This window comes from Oncorhynchus mykiss, chromosome 7 (genome assembly GCF_057628025.1).
Source record: "Oncorhynchus mykiss isolate SJ-2025 chromosome 7, ASM5762802v1, whole genome shotgun sequence".
Taxonomy (NCBI): domain Eukaryota; kingdom Metazoa; phylum Chordata; class Actinopteri; order Salmoniformes; family Salmonidae; genus Oncorhynchus; species Oncorhynchus mykiss.
The window spans coordinates 178,367-198,697 of record NC_143028.1 but is presented as its reverse complement, the minus strand read 5'-3'; the positions used below and the strand labels follow the sequence as shown (position 1 = coordinate 198,697).

Sequence of the window (20,331 nt, the reverse complement as noted above, 5' to 3'; positions counted from 1 at the left end):
GAGGTAGACATCACTGTAGTCACTACAGGGAAGCTGTCACCTAGAGGTAGACAACACTGTAGTCACAGGAGGGAAGCTGTCACCTAGAGGTAGACATCACTGTAGTCTAGTCACAGGAGGTCACCTAGAGGTAGACAACACTGTAGTCTAGTCACAGGAGGTCACCTAGAGGTAGACAACACTGTAGTCACTACAGGGAAGCTGTCACCTAGAGGTAGACATCACTGTAGTCACTACAGGGAAGCTGTCACCTAGAGGTAGACAACACTGTAGTCACTACAGGGAAGCTGTCACCTAGAGGTAGACATCACTGTAGTCTAGTCACAGGAGGTCACCTAGAGGTAGACATCACTGTAGTCACTACAGGGAAGCTGTCACCTAGAGGTAGACAACACTGTAGTCACTACAGGGAAGCTGTCACCTAGAGGTAGACATCACTGTAGTCTAGTCACAGGAGGTCACCTAGAGGTAGACAACACTGTAGTCTAGTCACAGGAGGTCACCTAGAGGTAGACAACACTGTAGTCTAGTCACAGGAGGTCACCTAGAGGTAGACGTCACTGTAGTCTAGTCACAGGAGGGAAGCTGTCACCTAGAGGTAGACATCACTGTAGTCACAGGAGGGAAGCTGTCACCTAGAGGTAGACATCACTGTAGTCACAGGAGGGAAGCTGTCACCTAGAGGTAGACATCACTGTAGTCACAGGAGGGAAGCTGTCACCTAGAGGTAGACATCACTGTAGTCACAGGAGGGAAGCTGTCACCTAGAGGTAGACAACACTGTTGTCTAGTCACAGGAGGTCACCTAGAGGTAGACATCACTGTAGTCACTACAGGGAAGCTGTCACCTAGAGGTAGACAACACTGTAGTCACTACAGGGAAGCTGTCACCTAGAGGTAGACATCACTGTAGTCTAGTCACAGGAGGTCACCTAGAGGTAGACAACACTGTAGTCACTACAGGGAAGCTGTCACCTAGAGGTAGACATCACTGTAGTCTAGTCACAGGAGGTCACCTAGAGGTAGACATCACTGTAGTCACTACAGGGAAGCTGTCACCTAGAGGTAGACAACACTGTAGTCACTACAGGGAAGCTGTCACCTAGAGGTAGACATCACTGTAGTCTAGTCACAGGAGGTCACCTAGAGGTAGACAACACTGTAGTCTAGTCACAGGAGGTCACCTAGAGGTAGACAACACTGTAGTCTAGTCACAGGAGGTCACCTAGAGGTAGACGTCACTGTAGTCTAGTCACAGGAGGGAAGCTGTCACCTAGAGGTAGACATCACTGTAGTCACAGGAGGGAAGCTGTCACCTAGAGGTAGACATCACTGTAGTCACAGGAGGGAAGCTGTCACCTAGAGGTAGACATCACTGTAGTCACAGGAGGGAAGCTGTCACCTAGAGGTAGACATCACTGTAGTCACAGGAGGGAAGCTGTCACCTAGAGGTAGACAACACTGTTGTCTAGTCACAGGAGGTCACCTAGAGGTAGACATCACTGTAGTCACTACAGGGAAGCTGTCACCTAGAGGTAGACAACACTGTAGTCACTACAGGGAAGCTGTCACCTAGAGGTAGACATCACTGTAGTCTAGTCACAGGAGGTCACCTAGAGGTAGACAACACTGTAGTCACTACAGGGAAGCTGTCACCTAGAGGTAGACATCACTGTAGTCTAGTCACAGGAGGTCACCTAGAGGTAGACAACACTGTAGTCTAGTCACAGGAGGTCACCTAGACAACACTGTAGTCACAGGAGGGAAGTTGTCACCTAGAGGTAGACGTCACTGTAGTCTAGTCACAGGAGGTCACCTAGAGGTAGACAACACTGTAGTCTAGTCACAGGAGGGAAGCTGTCACCTAGAGGTAGACATCACTGTAGTCTAGTCACAGGAGGGAAGCTGTCACCTAGAGGTAGACATCACTGTAGTCACTACAGGGAAGCTGTCACCTAGAGGTAGACAACACTGTAGTCTAGTCACAGGAGGGAAGCTGTCACCTAGAGGTAGACAACACTGTAGTCACTACAGGGAAGCTGTCACCTAGAGGTAGACAACACTGTAGTCACAGGAGGGAAGCTGTCACCTAGAGGTAGACATCACTGTAGTCACTACAGGGAAGCTGTCACCTAGAGGTAGACAACACTGTAGTCACTACAGGGAAGCTGTCACCTAGAGGTAGACATCACTGTAGTCACTACAGGGAAGCTGTCACCTAGAGGTAGACATCACTGTAGTCACTACAGGGAAGCTGTCACCTAGAGGTAGACATCACTGTAGTCTAGTCACAGGAGGTCACCTAGAGGTAGACAACACTGTAGTCACTACAGGGAAGCTGTCACCTAGAGGTAGACAACACTGTAGTCACTACAGGGAAGCTGTCACCTAGAGGTAGACATCACTGTAGTCTAGTCACAGGAGGTCACCTAGAGGTAGACATCACTGTAGTCACTACAGGGAAGCTGTCACCTAGAGGTAGACAACACTGTAGTCACTACAGGGAAGCTGTCACCTAGAGGTAGACAACACTGTAGTCACTACAGGGAAGCTGTCACCTAGAGGTAGACATCACTGTAGTCACTACAGGGAAGCTGTCACCTAGAGGTAGACAACACTGTAGTCACTACAGGGAAGCTGTCACCTAGAGGTAGACATCACTGTAGTCTAGTCACAGGAGGTCACCTAGAGGTAGACATCACTGTAGTCACTACAGGGAAGCTGTCACCTAGAGGTAGACAACACTGTAGTCACTACAGGGAAGCTGTCACCTAGAGGTAGACATCACTGTAGTCTAGTCACAGGAGGTCACCTAGAGGTAGACAACACTGTAGTCACTACAGGGAAGCTGTCACCTAGAGGTAGACAACACTGTAGTCACTACAGGGAAGCTGTCACCTAGAGGTAGACATCACTGTAGTCACTACAGGGAAGCTGTCACCTAGAGGTAGACATCACTGTAGTCTAGTCACAGGAGGTCACCTAGAGGTAGACAACACTGTAGTCACTACAGGGAAGCTGTCACCTAGAGGTAGACAACACTGTAGTCACTACAGGGAAGCTGTCACCTAGAGGTAGACATCACTGTAGTCTAGTCACAGGAGGTCACCTAGAGGTAGACATCACTGTAGTCACTACAGGGAAGCTGTCACCTAGAGGTAGACAACACTGTAGTCACTACAGGGAAGCTGTCACCTAGAGGTAGACAACACTGTAGTCACTACAGGGAAGCTGTCACCTAGAGGTAGACATCACTGTAGTCACTACAGGGAAGCTGTCACCTAGAGGTAGACAACACTGTAGTCACTACAGGGAAGCTGTCACCTAGAGGTAGACATCACTGTAGTCACTACAGGGAAGCTGTCACCTAGAGGTAGACAACACTGTAGTCACTACAGGGAAGCTGTCACCTAGAGGTAGACATCACTGTAGTCACTACAGGGAAGCTGTCACCTAGAGGTAGACAACACTGTAGTCACTACAGGGAAGCTGTCACCTAGAGGTAGACATCACTGTAGTCTAGTCACAGGAGGTCACCTAGAGGTAGACAACACTGTAGTCACTACAGGGAAGCTGTCACCTAGAGGTAGACAACACTGTAGTCACTACAGGGAAGCTGTCACCTAGAGGTAGACATCACTGTAGTCACTACAGGGAAGCTGTCACCTAGAGGTAGACATTTTAAAGGCACAGTCATTTATTTAAAGGCACCTTCATTTAAAGACTCAGTCATTTAAAGACTCAGTCATTTAAAGGCTCAGTCATTCATTTAAAGGCTCAGTCATTCATTTAAAGGCTCAGTCAACACTAGTCTAGTCACAGGAGGTCACCTAGAGGTAGACATCACTGTAGTCACTACAGGGAAGCTGTCACCTAGAGGTAGACAACACTGTAGTCACAGGAGGGAAGCTGTCACCTAGAGGTAGACATCACTGTAGTCTAGTCACAGGAGGTCACCTAGAGGTAGACAACACTGTAGTCTAGTCACAGGAGGTCACCTAGAGGTAGACAACACTGTAGTCTAGTCACAGGAGGTCACCTAGAGGTAGACGTCACTGTAGTCTAGTCACAGGAGGGAAGCTGTCACCTAGAGGTAGACATCACTAGTCACAGGAGGGAAGCTGTCACCTAGAGGTAGACATCACTGTAGTCACAGGAGGGAAGCTGTCACCTAGAGGTAGACATCACTGTAGTCACAGGAGGGAAGCTGTCACCTAGAGGTAGACATCACTGTAGTCACAGGAGGGAAGCTGTCACCTAGAGGTAGACAACACTGTTGTCTAGTCACAGGAGGTCACCTAGAGGTAGACATCACTGTAGTCACTACAGGGAAGCTGTCACCTAGAGGTAGACAACACTGTAGTCACTACAGGGAAGCTGTCACCTAGAGGTAGACATCACTGTAGTCTAGTCACAGGAGGTCACCTAGAGGTAGACAACACTGTAGTCTAGTCACAGGAGGTCACCTAGACAACACTGTAGTCACAGGAGGGAAGTTGTCACCTAGAGGTAGACGTCACTGTAGTCTAGTCACAGGAGGTCACCTAGAGGTAGACAACACTGTAGTCTAGTCACAGGAGGGAAGCTGTCACCTAGAGGTAGACATCACTGTAGTCTAGTCACAGGAGGGAAGCTGTCACCTAGAGGTAGACATCACTGTAGTCACTACAGGGAAGCTGTCACCTAGAGGTAGACAACACTGTAGTCTAGTCACAGGAGGGAAGCTGTCACCTAGAGGTAGACAACACTGTAGTCACTACAGGGAAGCTGTCACCTAGAGGTAGACATTTTAAAGGCACCTTCATTTAAAGGCTCAGTCATTTAAAGGCTCAGTCATTTAAAGACACTGTTCAATGGTCATTTCATTTAATGTGGCTGCCGTTTGGCTGTAAAATGAATTACAGATTGTGTCTTTGTTTGACTGCTTCAAAGGGACTATCTGTGTGGGTCAGGTACTGAGGTTTAAAGTGGTGTTGATGTGACTATCTGTGTGGGTCAGGTACTGAGGTTTATAGTGGTGTTGATGTGACCATCTCTGTGTGGGTCAGGTACTGAGGTTTATAGTGGTGTTGATGTGACTATCTCTGTGTGGGTCAGATATTAAGGTTTAAAGTGGTGTTGTGACTCTGTGTGGGTCAGGTACTGAGGTTTAAAGTGGTGTTGTGACTCTGTGTGGGTCAGGTACTGAGGTTTAAAGTGGTGTTGATGTGACTATCTGTGTGGGTCAGGTACTGAGGTTTAAAGTGGTGTTGTGACTCTCTGTGTGGGTCAGGTACTGAGGTTTAAAGTGGTGTTGATGTGACTATCTGTGTGGGTCAGGTACTGAGGTTTAAAGTGGTGTTGATGTGACTATCTGTGTGGGTCAGGTACTGAGGTTTAAAGTGGTGTTGATGTGACTATCTGTGTGGGTCAGATATTGAGGTTTAAAGCGGTGTTGTGACTCTCTGTGTGGGTCAGATATTGAGGTTTAAAGTGGTGTTGTGACTCTCTCTGTGTGGGTCAGATATTGAGGTTTAAAGTGGTGTTGAAGTGACTATCTGTGTGGGTCAGGTACTGAGGTTTAAAGTGGTGTTGATGTGACTATCTGTGTGGGTCAGGTACTGAGGTTTAAAGTGGTGTTGTGACTCTCTGTGTGGGTCAGGTACTGAGGTTTAAAGTGGTGTTGATGTGACTATCTGTGTGGGTCAGATACTGAGGTTTAAAGTGGTGTTGATGTGACTATCTGTGTGGGTCAGGCACTGAGGTTTAAAGTGGTGTTGATGTGACTCTCTCTGTGTGGGTCAGGTACTGAGGTTTAAAGTGGTGTTGATGTGACTATCTGTGTGGGTCAGGTACTGAGGTTTAAAGTGGTGTTGATGTGACTATCTGTGTGGGTCAGATATTGAGGTTTAAAGCGGTGTTGTGACTCTCTGTGTGGGTCAGATATTGAGGTTTAAAGTGGTGTTGTGACTCTCTCTGTGTGGGTCAGATATTGAGGTTTAAAGTGGTGTTGTGACTCTCTCTGTGTGGGTCAGATATTGAGGCTTAAAGTGGTGTTGTGACTCTCTCTGTGTGGGTCAGATATTGAGGTTTAAAGTGGTGTTGTGACTCTCTCTGTGTGGGTCAGATATTGAGGTTTGTCCAGCAGTGGAGCACTCTGACAGCCATGAAGCAGAGACTGATCCGCCGCAGTGGTCTCCTGTTCTGCAGCCCAGTCCTGGTCCTGGACCAACTGACCAGCACCCAGCGCAAACACAGCAGCACCAAGAGGTAGGTGTGGGGGGGGTTGAACCTGTCCTATGTCTCCATCCTGCTGTGTTGGTGCCCAGACGGCATCAGTTAATTACAGATTCATCCTGGTTCATGTGGGGGTGGGTGTCTCAAGAGCCAATCACAGTGGACGTAGGAGGAAAGCATTTGACAGAATGTGGGATTTATTCGCTAATCAAGGTTTGCCCCATTGACTGCACATCAAGCTGATTTCCAGAGATGATATGTTGGTTAAAGACTTCATGCTGAGAAAGTATGGTAGAAACGAAGTCCAACTGGGAACCCTGGTTCCTACAGAGGTAGAGATTCACACTGTAACTGAGCCAATAAAATACAGGAGTAAGGAGATGGATGGGAAGGTGATTATCTTGTAGTGAGGAGATGGATGGGAAGGTGATTATCCTGTAGTAAGGAGATGGATGGGAAGGTGATTATCCTGTAGTAAGGAGATGGATGGGAAGGTGATTATCTTGTAGTGAGGAGATGGATGGGAAGGTGATTATCCTGTAGTAAGGAGATGGATGGGAAGGTGATTATCCTGTAGTAAGGAGATGGATGGGAAGGTGATTATTGTGTAGTAAGGAGCTGGATGGGAAGGTGATTATTGTGTAGTAAGGAGATGGATGGGAAGGTGATTATCTTGTAGTAAGGAGATGGATGGGAAGGTGATTATCTTGTAGTAAGGAGATGGATGGGAAGGTGATTATCCTGTAGTAAGGAGATGGATGGGAAGGTGATTATTGTGTAGTAAGGAGATGGATGGGAAGGTGATTATCCTGTAGTAAGGAGATGGATGGGAAGGTGATTATCCTGTAGTAGGAAGGTGATTATCCTGTAGTAAGGAGATGGATGGGAAGGTGATTATCTTGTAGTAAGGAGATGGATGAGAAGGTGATTATCCTGTAGTAAGGAGATGGATGGGAAGGTGATTATCCTGTAGTAGGAAGGTGATTATCCTGTAGTAAGGAGATGGATGGGAAGGTGATTATCCTGAGGTTAGTTAGACTCTGCTGTAGTGCTGTGCTGGGTTGTCCTGAAGGATCAGGGCCGTCTTCACAAAGGGACTCAGAGTAGGAGTGCTGCTGATATAGGATCAGTTTAGCCTTTTAGACAGATACACACACACACACACACACACACACACACACACACACACACACACACCCCTCCGCCCAACACCTCTCAGGTACTACTGTCAGCTGGACCTGGCTTTCATCTCCTTTCATCCAGCCTCTCTACACTGGGCTGTTTGAAGCCCAACAGTCCCCTCACCCCTTTTTTCTTTCATGCAAATCTGCCCCTTCCTCTCTTCCTCCTCCTCCTCCTCCTCCTCCTCCTCCTCCTCCTCCTCCTCCTCCTCCTCCTCCTCCTCCTCCTTTCTTCAAGATTCCTCCTCTTTGATGTGTCTCCTTCCTCTCCTCATCCAGCTATCTGACCTTACTCTTCCTCCTCCTTCTCATCCTTCCTCCCCCCAGGTAACTTCCTCCTCCCTCCCTGCCTCCCTCCATCCTAACCAAACTCCCACTCTCCTCCCCCATCCCTCCGTTCTGGTACCTAACCATACTCTTCCTCCCTCCATCCAGGTATCTAACCATACTCTTCCTCCCTCCATCCAGGTATCTAACAATACTCTTCCTCCCTCCATCCAGGTACCTAACCATACTCTTCCTCACTCCATCCAGGTATCTAACCATACTCTTACTCCCTCCATCCATGTACCTAACCATACTCTTCCTCCCTCCATCCAGGTACCTAACCATACTCTTCCTCCCTCCATCCATGTACCTAACCATACTCTTCCTCCCTCCATCCATGTACCTAACCATACTCTTCCTCCCTCCATCCAGGTATCTAACCATACTCTTCCTCCCTCCATCCAGGTACCTAACCATACTCTTCCTCCCTCCATCCATGTACCTAACCATACTCTTCCTCCCTCCATCCAGGTATCTAACCATACTCTTCCTCCCTCCATCCAGGTATCTAACCATACTCTTCCTCCCTCCATCCAGGTACCTAACCATACTCTTCCTCCCTCCATCCATGTACCTAACCATACTCTTCCTCCCTCCATCCATGTACCTAACCATACTCTTCCTCCCTCCATCCATGTACCTAACCATACTCTTCCTCCCTCCATCCAGGTATCTAACCATACTCTTCCTCCCTCCATCCAGGTATCTAACCATACTCTTCCTCCCTCCATCCAGGTATCTAACCATACTCTTCCTCCCTCCATCCATGTACCTAACATACTCTTCCTCCCTCCATCCATGTATCTAACCATACTCTTCCTCCCTCCATCCAGGTACTTAACCATACTCTTCCTCCCTCCATCCATGTACATAACCATACTCTTCCTCCCTCCATCCATGTACCTAACCATACTCTTCCTCCCTCCATCCAGGTATCTAACCATACTCTTCCTCCCTCCATCCAGGTATCTAACCATACTCTTCCTCCCTCCATCCAGGTATCTAACCATACTCTTCCTCCATCCAGGTATCTAACCATACTCTTCCTCCCTCCATCCAGGTACCTAACCATACTCTTCCTCCCTCCATCCAGGTATCTAACCATACTCTTCCTCCCTCCATCCAGGTACCTAACCATACTCTTCCTCCCTCCCTCCAGGTATCTAACCATACTCTTCCTCCCTCCATCCAGGTATCTAACCAAAGAAGATGTGTCCCAGGCCTCTCTCAGTAAGGCCCAGTGTGATGGAGGAACTGTTCGCACGATCAACAAGGAGATCTTCTTCACCAAGAGCAGAACTGCCTCTATGTCACGACCCAACACCTCTGCCTCCGTCCCAGAGAAGTAGGTCTCCAGTCTCCTAGAGAGTCATAGCAACACTAGTTCACAGTGCCAAACTTTCCCCTCCACATTGAAATGGTATTACATTACATCCTGTCTGTACAATTTGTTGTTCAATACCCAAGGAACTAAATGTGTCCTCACTTTACCACAGAGTGACCAGGCTATAATCCACTGTTTTAGAGGCTATGGGACCAGTGAGTGTTTACCACAGAGCGACCAGGCTATAATCCACTGTTTTAGAGGCAATTGACTGAAGGCTGGTTGGATAGATGGAGCACATCGCTATGGCAACCACCACAGGGACTGGCTGGGTGAGATAGAAAGAGTGAGTCTTGCTGATTGGTTCGAGGATCATCGGGGGCGCTCCAGAGAGCCGTGTCCCATCTGTTCCCTAACGTGCGAACAGGCAAGTACCCTGGTGGAGCGCTGTAAGAAACACATCCACACTGTGGCAGTGGTCCAGGCTCACCTTCCTCTCCCTCTGCTTCTCCAGCCAGGAGGAGGACTCACACAGACAACAACCATATGTCCCAGCTCCCCAAAGCCATGCTTAGATGTTCCTATTGAATGAATGCCTTGTAACTGTATAGTAATACAGTAGCTGCCACACACTGGTTGAATCAACGTTGTTTCAAATCTAAGTTTATTTGTCATGTGCGTTGACTACAACAGGTGTAGAGTAGACCTTACAGTGAAATGCTTACATACAGGCTCTAACCAATAGTGCAAAAAATGTATTAGGTGAACAATAGGTAAGATAAGAAATAAAACAACAGTGAAAAAGACAGTGAAAAATAACAGTAGCGAAGATCTATACAGTAGCTAGGCTCTATACAGTAGCTAGGCTCTATACAGTAGCTAGGCTCTATACAGTAGCTAGGCTCTATACAGTAGCTAGGCTCTATACAGTAGCTAGGCTCTATACAGTAGCGAGGCTCTATACAGTAGCAAGGCTCTATACAGTAGCGAGGCTACATACAGTAGCGAGGCTACATACAGTAGCTAGGCTCTATACAGTAGCGAGGCTATATACAGTAGCGAGGCTACATACAGTAGCTAGGCTACATACAGTAGCTAGGCTCTATACAGTAGCTAGGCTCTATACAGTAGCGAGGCTACATACAGTAGCTAGGCTATATACAGTAGCTAGGCTCTATACAGTAGCTAGGCTCTATACAGTAGCTAGGCTATATACAGTAGCTAGGCTCTATACAGTAGCGAGGCTCTATACAGTAGCGAGGCTCTATACAGTAGCGAGGCTATATACAGTAGCGAGGCTCTATACAGTAGCGAGGCTCTATACAGTAGCTAGGCTCTATACAGTAGCGAGGCTCTATACAGTAGCGAGGCTCTACACAGTAGCTAAGCTCTATACAGTAGCTAGGCTATATACAGTAGCTAGGCTATATACAGGCACCAGTTAGTCGGGCTGATTGAGGTAGTATGTACATGTAGATATGGTTAAAGTGACTATGCAGATATGATAAACAGAGAGTAGCCGTAACGGGGGTTTGTGAATATTTGTAAACAACAGCTGGTGCACGAAATCTAAGGAAGTCTAGATTTTGCTCGCCTGAAGTAGAGAATCTTGTGATAAAATGCAGACCACACTATTTGCCTAGAGTTTTCAGCTATACTTTTCATGGCTGTTTTTTTACCACCACAGACAGATGCTGGCCCTAAGACCGCACTCAGACAGCTGTATAAGGAAACAAGCAAACAGGAAACCACTCACCCAGAAGCGGCGCTCCTAGTGGCCGGAGACTTTAATGCAGGGAAACTTAAATCAGTTCTACCTAATTTCTACCAGCATATTGGGGACACTGCCCTGTGTAGGGTGCCATCTTTCGGATGGGACGTTAAACGGGTGTCCTGACTCTGCGATCATTAAAGATCCCATGGCACTTATCGTAAGAGTAGGGGTGTTAACAACGGTGTCCTGGCTAAATTCCCAATCTGGCCATCAAACCATCACGGTCACATAATAATCCCCAGTTTACAATTGGCTCATTCATCCCCCTCCTCTCCCCTGTAACTATTCCCCAGGTTGTTGCTGCAAATGAGAATGTGTTCTCAGTCAACTTACCTGGTAAAATAACAGATAAATAAAACTATTCTAGATCACCTGTACTCCACACACAGAGACGCATACAAAGCTCTCCCTCACCCTCCATTTGGTAAATCCGACCACAATTCTATCCTCCTGATTCCTGCTTACAAGCAAAAATTTAAGCAGGAAGCACCAGTGACTCGGTCTATAAAAAAGTGGTCAGGTGAAGCAGATGCTAAACTACAGGACTGTTTTGCTATCACAGACTGGAACATGTTCCAGAATTCTTCCGATGGCATTGAGGAGTACACCACAGTCACTGGCTTTATCAATAAGTATATCGAGGACGTCGTCCCCACAGTGACTGTACGTACATACCCCAACCAGAAGCCATGGATTACAGGCAACATTCCCACTGAGCTAAAGGGTAGAGCTGCCGCTTTCAAGGTGCGGAACTCTAACCCGGAAGCTTATAAGAAATCCTGCTATGCCCTCCGATGAACCATCAAACAGGCAAAGCGTCAATACAGGGCTAAGATTGAATCGTACTACACCGGCTCCGACGCTCGTCGGGTGTGGCAGGGCTTGCAAACTATTACGGACTACAAATGGAAACACAGCCGCGTCACAGTCACTTCTATGCTAGCTTCGAGGCAAGCAACACTGAGGCATGCATGAGTGCATCAGCTGTTCCAGACTGTGTGATCATGCTCTCCGTAACTGACGTGAGTAAGACCTTTTAAACAGGTCATTATTCACAAGGCTGCGGGGCCAGACGGTTGACCAGGACATGTGCTCCGGGCATGTGCTGACCAACTGGCAGGTGTCTTCACTGACATTTTCAACATGTCCCTGATTGAGTCTGTAATACCAACATGTTTCAAGCAGAACACGATAGTCCCTGTGCCCAAGAACATTTGTTCTACCTAAATGACTACAGACCCGTAGCACTCACGTCTGTAGCCATGAAGTGCTTTGAAAGACTGGTAATGGCTCACATCAACACCATTATCCCAGAAACGCTAGACCCACTCCAATTTGCATACCGCCCAAACAGATCCACAGATGATGCAATCTCTATTGCACTCCACACTGCCCTTTCCCACCTGGACAAAAATAACACCTACGTGAGAATGCTGTTCATTGACTACAGCTCAGCGTTCAACACCATAGTACCCTCAAAGCTCATCACTAAGCTAAGGATCCTGGGACTAAACACCTCCCTCTGCCACTGAATCCTGGACTTCCTGACGGGCCGTCCCTAGGTGGTGAGGGTAGGTAGCAACACATCTGCCACGCTGATCCTCAACACTGGAGCCCCTCAGGGGTGCATGCTCAGTCCCCTCCTGTACTCCCTGTTCACCCACGACTGCATGGCCAGGCAGGACTCCAACACCATCATTAAGTTTGCAGTCAACACAACAGTGGTAGGTCTGATCACCGACAACGACGAGACAGCCTATAAGGAGGAAGTCAGAGACCTGGCCAGGTGGTGCTAGAATAATCTATCCCTCAACGTAACCAAGACTAAGGAGATGATTGTGGACTACAGGAAAAGGAGGACCGAGCACGCCCCCATTCTCATCGACAGGGCTTTAGTGGAGCAGGTTGAGAGCTTCAAGTTCTTTGGTGTCCACATCAACAACAAACTAGAATGGTCCAAACACACCAAGACAGTCGTGAAGAGGGCACGACAAATCCTAATCCCCCTCAGGAAACTATAAAGATTTGGCATGGGTCCTGAGATCCTCAAAAAGTTCTACAGCTGCAACTTCGAGAGCATCCTGACTGGTTGCATCACTGTCATGTCAATGAAATTACGTTGAACCAACGTGGAATAGAAGTTGAATTGATGTCTGTGCCCAGTGGATTAATACTATTTATTCACTTGTTTGGCAGATGACTGACGATCCTCCCTCCCTCTCTGTGTCTCTGTCTCTTTCCATCTCTTCCCCCCAGACCATCCGAGGTGCACCCAGAGCCTCCTGTTGGTGCTCCTGAGGGCCCGTCAGAGGCTGAAGCTGGGTACCTGCAGGTGCTGGACAGTGAGGGTCGACCCTTGTGTCTGTCCTGCCACAAGGCCTGTGGGTCCACCGGAGGAGCCTGGGACACCTGTTTCTGTAGCCAGACGTAAGTAGCAGCATCATCATAGTAAAGCCAAGTTCACCCATCAGTGGTGTTGTTTACCCTGCTATTATTAGTGTTGCCTCGTAGGCCTACTGCGTTCCTTAATTAAAGCTCTACAAAGAAAACATCAAGTTATTCTGTTGTATTCTACTTCATCTATCCTATCATAGGTGTCAGGAGGAGTTCCAGCTGCGCTCCAGCCAGGCCTACATGCGTGCCCGGGTACTGCAGACGGAGCAGGGTGTGTGTCAGAGCTGCGGCCTGCAAGCCCACCAGCTGTACCTGAAGGTCCGCGACGCCCCGCCCACACACAGGAAGGAGATGCTAGAGAACACCGGGCTGGCCCAGCTGTCACTCAAACAGGTTGGTTGGTTTGGATGTCTTTAGCCCCCCAGGTCTGTGATACAGAGAGGGACCTAGGAGCATTCCATTACTCTGTATGGGGGGACCTAGGAGCATTCCATTACTCTGTATGGGGGGACCAAGGAGCATTCCATTACTCTGTATGGGGGGACCTAGGAGCATTCCATTATGTATGGGGTCTGACCTACACTACCTGAGCTCTCTTAGCCAGGATACAGTCTTCTACATGACTTTATGAGCCCTTTACAGACATGAGCTTTTTAAAGGTGCACAAATCTACAGACAGAGAGAACAGTCATACTATTGATGTGGGTTGATTTTCAACTGGATTTATCAAAGAGCAGTATCATCTCTCTCTTCTCAAATTAGCATATCACATTACTGAAGTTGTACAGAAAACACTGAAATGGATAGGACCCATTTAGACATTTGAAGCCACTTCTGATATAAAGCAGCGTGTGTAGTGTTGAGAACAGACGGGTTTCACCTGTTCCAACTAATCCCCTGGATCTGGGGACACCACTAAAGGCTTTACTAGACATTATATTATACACTGGGAGAGGAGAGGGAGAACACAGAGAAGAGAGTGAAATGAGAGGGACTCACACTGACTGAGACTTATCATCCCTGGAAACTGCTGCTTTGTGCTGGGGGAAGATAAACCATTAGATGTGTGGGTGGAGGGGGTGTGGGTGTGGATGATGGGTGTGTGTGGAGGGGGGTGTACTGTACTGTGGACACACAAGTTCCTCTCTCAACCTATGTGCGTGTGTGACTTCCTCTCTCTCGGCTCACAGTAAATAGATTGGCCAGTACTGTCAGATCCTCCATGGATTTCTCCCACAGCTCAACCTCACCTCAGCCAAGAGCCTGTTAGATTTGGCTCTGCCATTTCTACTGGAAAGACCTTCTGCCTTCTCGCTCACAGATCAATGGATGGATTTGGCCTAACACTAACAGGACATCTGTTCTGCACAGAAACCACAGAGAACAACTGCTGATTAATGCTGATTAATGCATTGTATTGGTGCGCTGATAGGAAGTCTGAGGACTCTAGCTTTAGTAAAGGCTTTCTAAGACATTAGTAGACCAGTGGGGGAATGCAGAGTGAATGTTCTGTATGGAGCGAGGAGGGGGTGGAGGTGGGTCGGTAGTCGTGGTGGAACGGAGCTTGTTCCTGAGTACAGCTTTGCTTTTCTTCCCCTCTGTGGGTATGTGACCCCCCCCCCCCCCCCTGGTTCTCTTGTGGCTAATGTTGGGAGAGCACTACTCTATCTACTGCTTCTACCCGGGAATGGAGATTGATTTCTGGGCTGAATCGTCCCCAGGGTTCCCCTTCTCTGGCTCTTTCCACATAAAATGGAGAAAAGAAAAGGCTTAGCGTCAAATTGAAATGCCTCCATTTTGGTTCTAGTGTTCCCCAGCTCCAGGCCATAGAACTAGAATTACAGGCGTTTGATTTCCTACCTGTTCCCAGAGTCCCCAGCTCGTTCTCTTACATTAGAGCCTTGTCATTCTCTCTGTCTGAAGACAGACAGGCGGAGGCAATGTGATGCTGACATGGGAAGGCTGACAAGATCCTATAATGAAAAACACATGGACAAAACTCACAAGGGATTTTACAAATATTTCTTACACCAAATTGTTTGTTTACCCGTTTGAGCTATTAAAACTGTAAATTATAAAATCATTATACTACCTCCTTTACTGAGAAAGGTGTTTGTTAAAATTGTCTGTGTTGTGTCCAGCTGAATGAGATGATCCGTGCCCCCGTGGAGGGTCAGTTCTGGCAGGTGGACCACATCCGACCCGTCTACAGTGGGGGAGGACAGTGTTCCCTGGACAACCTACAGACACTCTGCACTGTCTGCCACAGAACCGTAAGAGTCCAGTACACACAGACACACAGTGTTCCCGGGACAACCTACAGACACTCTGCACTGTCTGCCACAGAACCGTAAGAGTCCAGTACACACAGACACACACACAGACACACAGTGTTCCCTGGACAACCTACAGACACTCTGCACTGTCTGCCACAGAACCGTAAGAGTCCAGTACACACAGACACACACACAGACACACAGTGTTCCCTGGACAACCTACAGACACTCTGCACTGTCTGCCACAGAACCGTAAGAGTCCAGTACACACAGACACACACACACCACCACACACAGACACACAGTGTTCCCTGGACAACCTACAGACACTCTGCACTGTCTGCCACAGAACCGTAAGAGTCCAGTACACACAGACACACAGTGTTCCCTGGACAACCTACAGACACACACACACACACACACACACACCATCACACACAGACACACAGTGTTCCCTGGACAACCTACAGACACACACACACACACAGACACAGTGTTCCCTGGACAACCTACAGACACACACACACACACACCATCACACACAGACACACAGTGTTCCCTGGACAACCTACAGACACACACACACACAGACACACAGTGTTCCCTGGACAACCTACAGACACACACACACACACACACACACCATCACACACAGACACACAGTGTTCCCTGGACAACCTACAGACACACTGCACCGTCTGCCAGAGAACCGTAAGAGTCCAGTACACACAGACACACACACACCACCACACACAGACACACAGTGTTCCCTGGACAACCTACAGACACACACACACACAGACACATAGTGTTCCCTGGACAACCTACAGACACACACACACACACACACACACCATCACACACAGACACACAGTGTTCCCTGGACAACCTACAGACACACTGCACCGTCTGCCAGAGAACCGTAAGAGTCCAGTACACACATACACACACACACCACCACACACAGACACACAGTGTTCCCTGGACAACCTACAGACACACTGCACCGTCTGCCAGAGAACCGTAAGAGTCCAGTACACACAGACACACACACACCACCACACACAGACACACAGTGTTCCCTGGACAACCTACAGACACACACACACACAGACACACAGTGTTCCCTGGACAACCTACAGACACTCTGCACCGTCTGCCACAGAACCACAAGGGTCCTGTTCCCCGTTCCTCTGTGTCCATAAACACTCAGTCCCACATGGTGCTTCATTACACCCATATGCCCTCTCAAACCACCACCATGATATACCATGTTATAATATCATACCATGATATAATACACCACCATGATATCATACCATGTTATAATATCATACCATGATATAATACACCACCATGATATCATACCATGTTATAATATCATACCATGTTATAATATCATACCATGTTATAATACAATACCATGTTATAATATCATACCATGTTATAATATAATACCATGTTATAATATCATACCATGTTATAATATAATACCATGATATAATACAATACCATGTTATAATATAATACCATGATATAATACAATACCATGTTATAATGTAACACCATGTTATAGTATAATACCATGTTATAATATCATACCATGTTATAGTATAATACCATGTTATAATATAATACCATGTTATAATATAAAGTGGTCCATGTTATAGTATAATACCATGTTATATTACCATGTTATAGTATAATACCATGTTATAGTATAATACCATGTTATAGTATAATACCATGTTATAATTTAATACCATGTTATAATATAAAGTGGTCCATGTTATAGTATAAAACAGTATTGATGACAGTAGGCTGTTTGTTTTACAGAGGACAGAGTATTGATGACAGTAGGCTGTTTGTTTTACAGAGGACAGAGTATTGATGACAGTAGGCTGTTTGTTTTACAGAGGACAGAGTACTGATGACAGTAGGCTGTTTGTTTTACAGAGGACAGAGTACTGATGACAGTAGGCTGTTTGTTTTACAGAGGACAGAGTATTGATGACAGTAGGCTGGTTGTTTTACAGAGGACAGAGTATTGATGACAGTGGGCTGTTTGTTTTACAGAGTACTGATGACAGTAGGCTGGTTGTTTTACAGAGGACAGAGTATTGATGACAGTAGGCTGGTTGTTTTACAGAGGACAGAGTACTGATGACAGTAGGCTGGTTGTTTTACAGAGGACACAGTATTGATGACAGTAGGCTGTTTGTTTTACAGAGGACAGAGTATTGATGACAGTAGGCTGTTTGTTTTACAGAGTACTGATGACAGTAGGCTGTTTGTTTTACAGAGGACAGAGTACTGATGACAGTAGGCTGTTTGTTTTACAGAGTATTGATGACAGTAGGCTGTTTGTTTTACAGAGGACAGAGTACTGATGACAGTAGACTGTTTGTTTTACAGAGGACAAAGTATTGATGACAGTAGGCTGGTTGTTTTACAGAGGACAGAGTATTGATGACAGTAGGCTGGTTGTTTTACAGAGGACAGAGTATTGATGACAGTAGGCTGTTTGTTTTACAGAGGACAGAGTATTGATGACAGTAGGCTGGTTGTTTTACAGAGGACAGAGTATTGATGACAGTAGGCTGTTTGTTTTGCAGAGGACAGCACAGCAAGCCAAGGACAGAAGCCAGATGAAGAAAGGACTGGCAGCCTCCAAGGTGGCTTCAGACATCACTCGCTTCTTCATAAAGAAATGAACCAAGGAAGGAAGGAGGGAAAGTTGGAGGAGTCCTGAGTGACATAGGAAGGATGCTTCTTCAGTGTGTTGTCATCTCTGTGAAGAAGGCTACATGTCACAGTTGGTTCTCAATGCTGCCACTGATGTCCGTGTTATGGATTCACCAGCAATCCAATGTAGAGGAACATCGCCTCCTTCCTTTAATAACATCATGTTTAAGTTGGATCATTGAGAGTGTTGATGTGAAGACTGTTCTTTCAGGGTTGTTTTTTTGTTGAGTTACCTGAATAGATTTGACTAAACAATGCTGCCTGTATGAAATGCAAAGGTTCCAAATGAGCAGCTACGCTCCTTCCCATGTTGTCCCCGAACCGTCAGCAGTGAGCCTGGGTTGATTTATAACGGGCTTATCTAGCTCAGATACAGGCTGAACTGAACCAAGCTGGGCAGGCTGCTGCCTGTTTGAGTTGCCAGCCTGCCTGCATGCCTGCCGAGCGCTCGCTGCTATTTTAGGTTGTGCAAACTTGGTAGAAAAACCCTGATATGTGTGATGCTCTAGTTTACATCTTGACAGGATATCACAAGTGTTTTCCTTTATGTCCTCTACATGTAGGCTAGTTGATAGTGTCTTTATGTCCTCTACATGTAGTCTAGTTGATAGTGTCTTTATGTCCTCTACATGTAGGCTAGTTGATAGTGTCTTTATGTTCTCTACATGTAGTCTAGTTGATAGTGTCTTCATGTCCTCTACATGTAGGCTAGTTGATAGTGTCTTTATGTCCTCTACATGTAGGCTAGTTGATAGTGTCTTTATGTTCTCTACATGTAGTCTAGTTGATAGTGTCTTCATGTCCTCTACATGTAGTCTAGTTGATAGTGTCTTCATGTCCTCTACATGTAGTCTAGTTGATAGTGTCTTTATGTCTTCTACATGTAGTCTAGTTGATAGTGTCTTTATGTCCTCTACATGTAGTCTAGTTGATAGTGTCTTTATGTCCTCTACATGTAGTCTAGTTGATAGTGTCTTCATGTCCTCTACATGTAGGCTAGTTGATAGTGTCTTTATGTCCTCTACATGTAGTCTAGTTGATAGTGTCTTTATGTCCTCTACATGTAGTCTAGTTGATAGTGTCTTCATGTCCTCTACATGTAGGCTAGTTGATAGTGTCTTTATGTCCTCTACATGTAGTCTAGTTGATAGTGTCTTCATGTCCTCTACATGTAGTCTAGTTGATAGGTTTTCTGTGATGTCTACTGTTTTAGCAGGAGTCTTGGATTTGTTAGACTGAGCATGAATGGATGAACAAACTCGACTGAAATGAAAATAAAAAACTATTATTATTATCTCTCCTGTTGAGTGATCTGTTGTCTGTGTGGTTGTGGTGGTTGAGTGATCTGTTGTCTGTGTGGTTGTGGTGGTTGAGTGATCTGTTGTCTGTGTGGTTGTGGTGGTTGAGTGATCTGTTGTCTGTGTGGTTGTGGTGGTTGAGTGATCTGTTGTCTGTGTGGTTGTGGTGGTTGAGTGATCTGTTGTCTGTGTGGTTGTGGTGGTTGAGTGATCTGTTGTCTGTGTGGTTGTGGTGGTTGAGTGATCTGTTGTCTGTGTGGTTGTGGTGGTTGAGTGATCTGTTGTCTGTGTGGTTGTGGTGGTTGAGTGATCTGTTGTCTGTGTGGTTGTGGTGGTTCAGTGATCTGTTGTCTGTGTGGTTGTGGTGGTTGAGTGATCTGTTGTCTGTGTGGTTGTGGTGGTTGAGTGATCTGTTGTCTGTGTGGTTGTGGTGGTTGAGTGATCTGTTGTCTGTGTGGTTGTGGTGGTTGAGTGATCTGTTGTCTGTGTGGTTGTGGTGGTTGAGTGATCTGTTGTCTGTGTGGTGGTGGCGGTTGAGTGATCTGTTGTCTGTGTGGTTGTGGCGGTTGAGTGATCTGTTGTCTGTGTGGTTGTGGCGGTTGAGTGATCTGTTGTCTGTGTGGTTGTGGTGGTTGAGTGATCTGTTGTCTGTGTGGTTGTGGTGGTTGAGTGATCTGTTGTCTGTGTGGTTGTGGTGGTTGAGTGATCTGTTGTCTGTGTGGTTGTGGTGGTTGAGTGATCTGTTGTCTGTGTGGTTGTGGTGGTTGAGTGATCTGTTGTCTGTGTGGTTGTGGTG

At 46.8% G+C, this 20,331-nt stretch overlaps 1 protein-coding gene across 1 annotated transcript in view; it reads left to right on the top strand.

The window, feature by feature from the left end:
• Positions 1 to 19,529, top strand: part of LOC110528847 (DNA annealing helicase and endonuclease ZRANB3) — a 97,411-nt gene extending 77,882 nt beyond the window's left edge. The window contains exons 18-23 of the mRNA XM_090239524.1: positions 6,107 to 6,249; positions 8,917 to 9,069; positions 13,079 to 13,249; positions 13,417 to 13,609; positions 15,358 to 15,489; positions 18,108 to 19,529. Of these exons, the coding sequence (XP_090095650.1) occupies positions 6,107 to 6,249; positions 8,917 to 9,069; positions 13,079 to 13,249; positions 13,417 to 13,609; positions 15,358 to 15,489; positions 18,108 to 18,206 (891 nt within the window). The 3' untranslated portion in view covers positions 18,207 to 19,529. The remainder of the gene's footprint in view (positions 1 to 6,106; positions 6,250 to 8,916; positions 9,070 to 13,078; positions 13,250 to 13,416; positions 13,610 to 15,357; positions 15,490 to 18,107) is intronic.
• Positions 19,530 to 20,331: the final 802 nt, after the last annotated feature.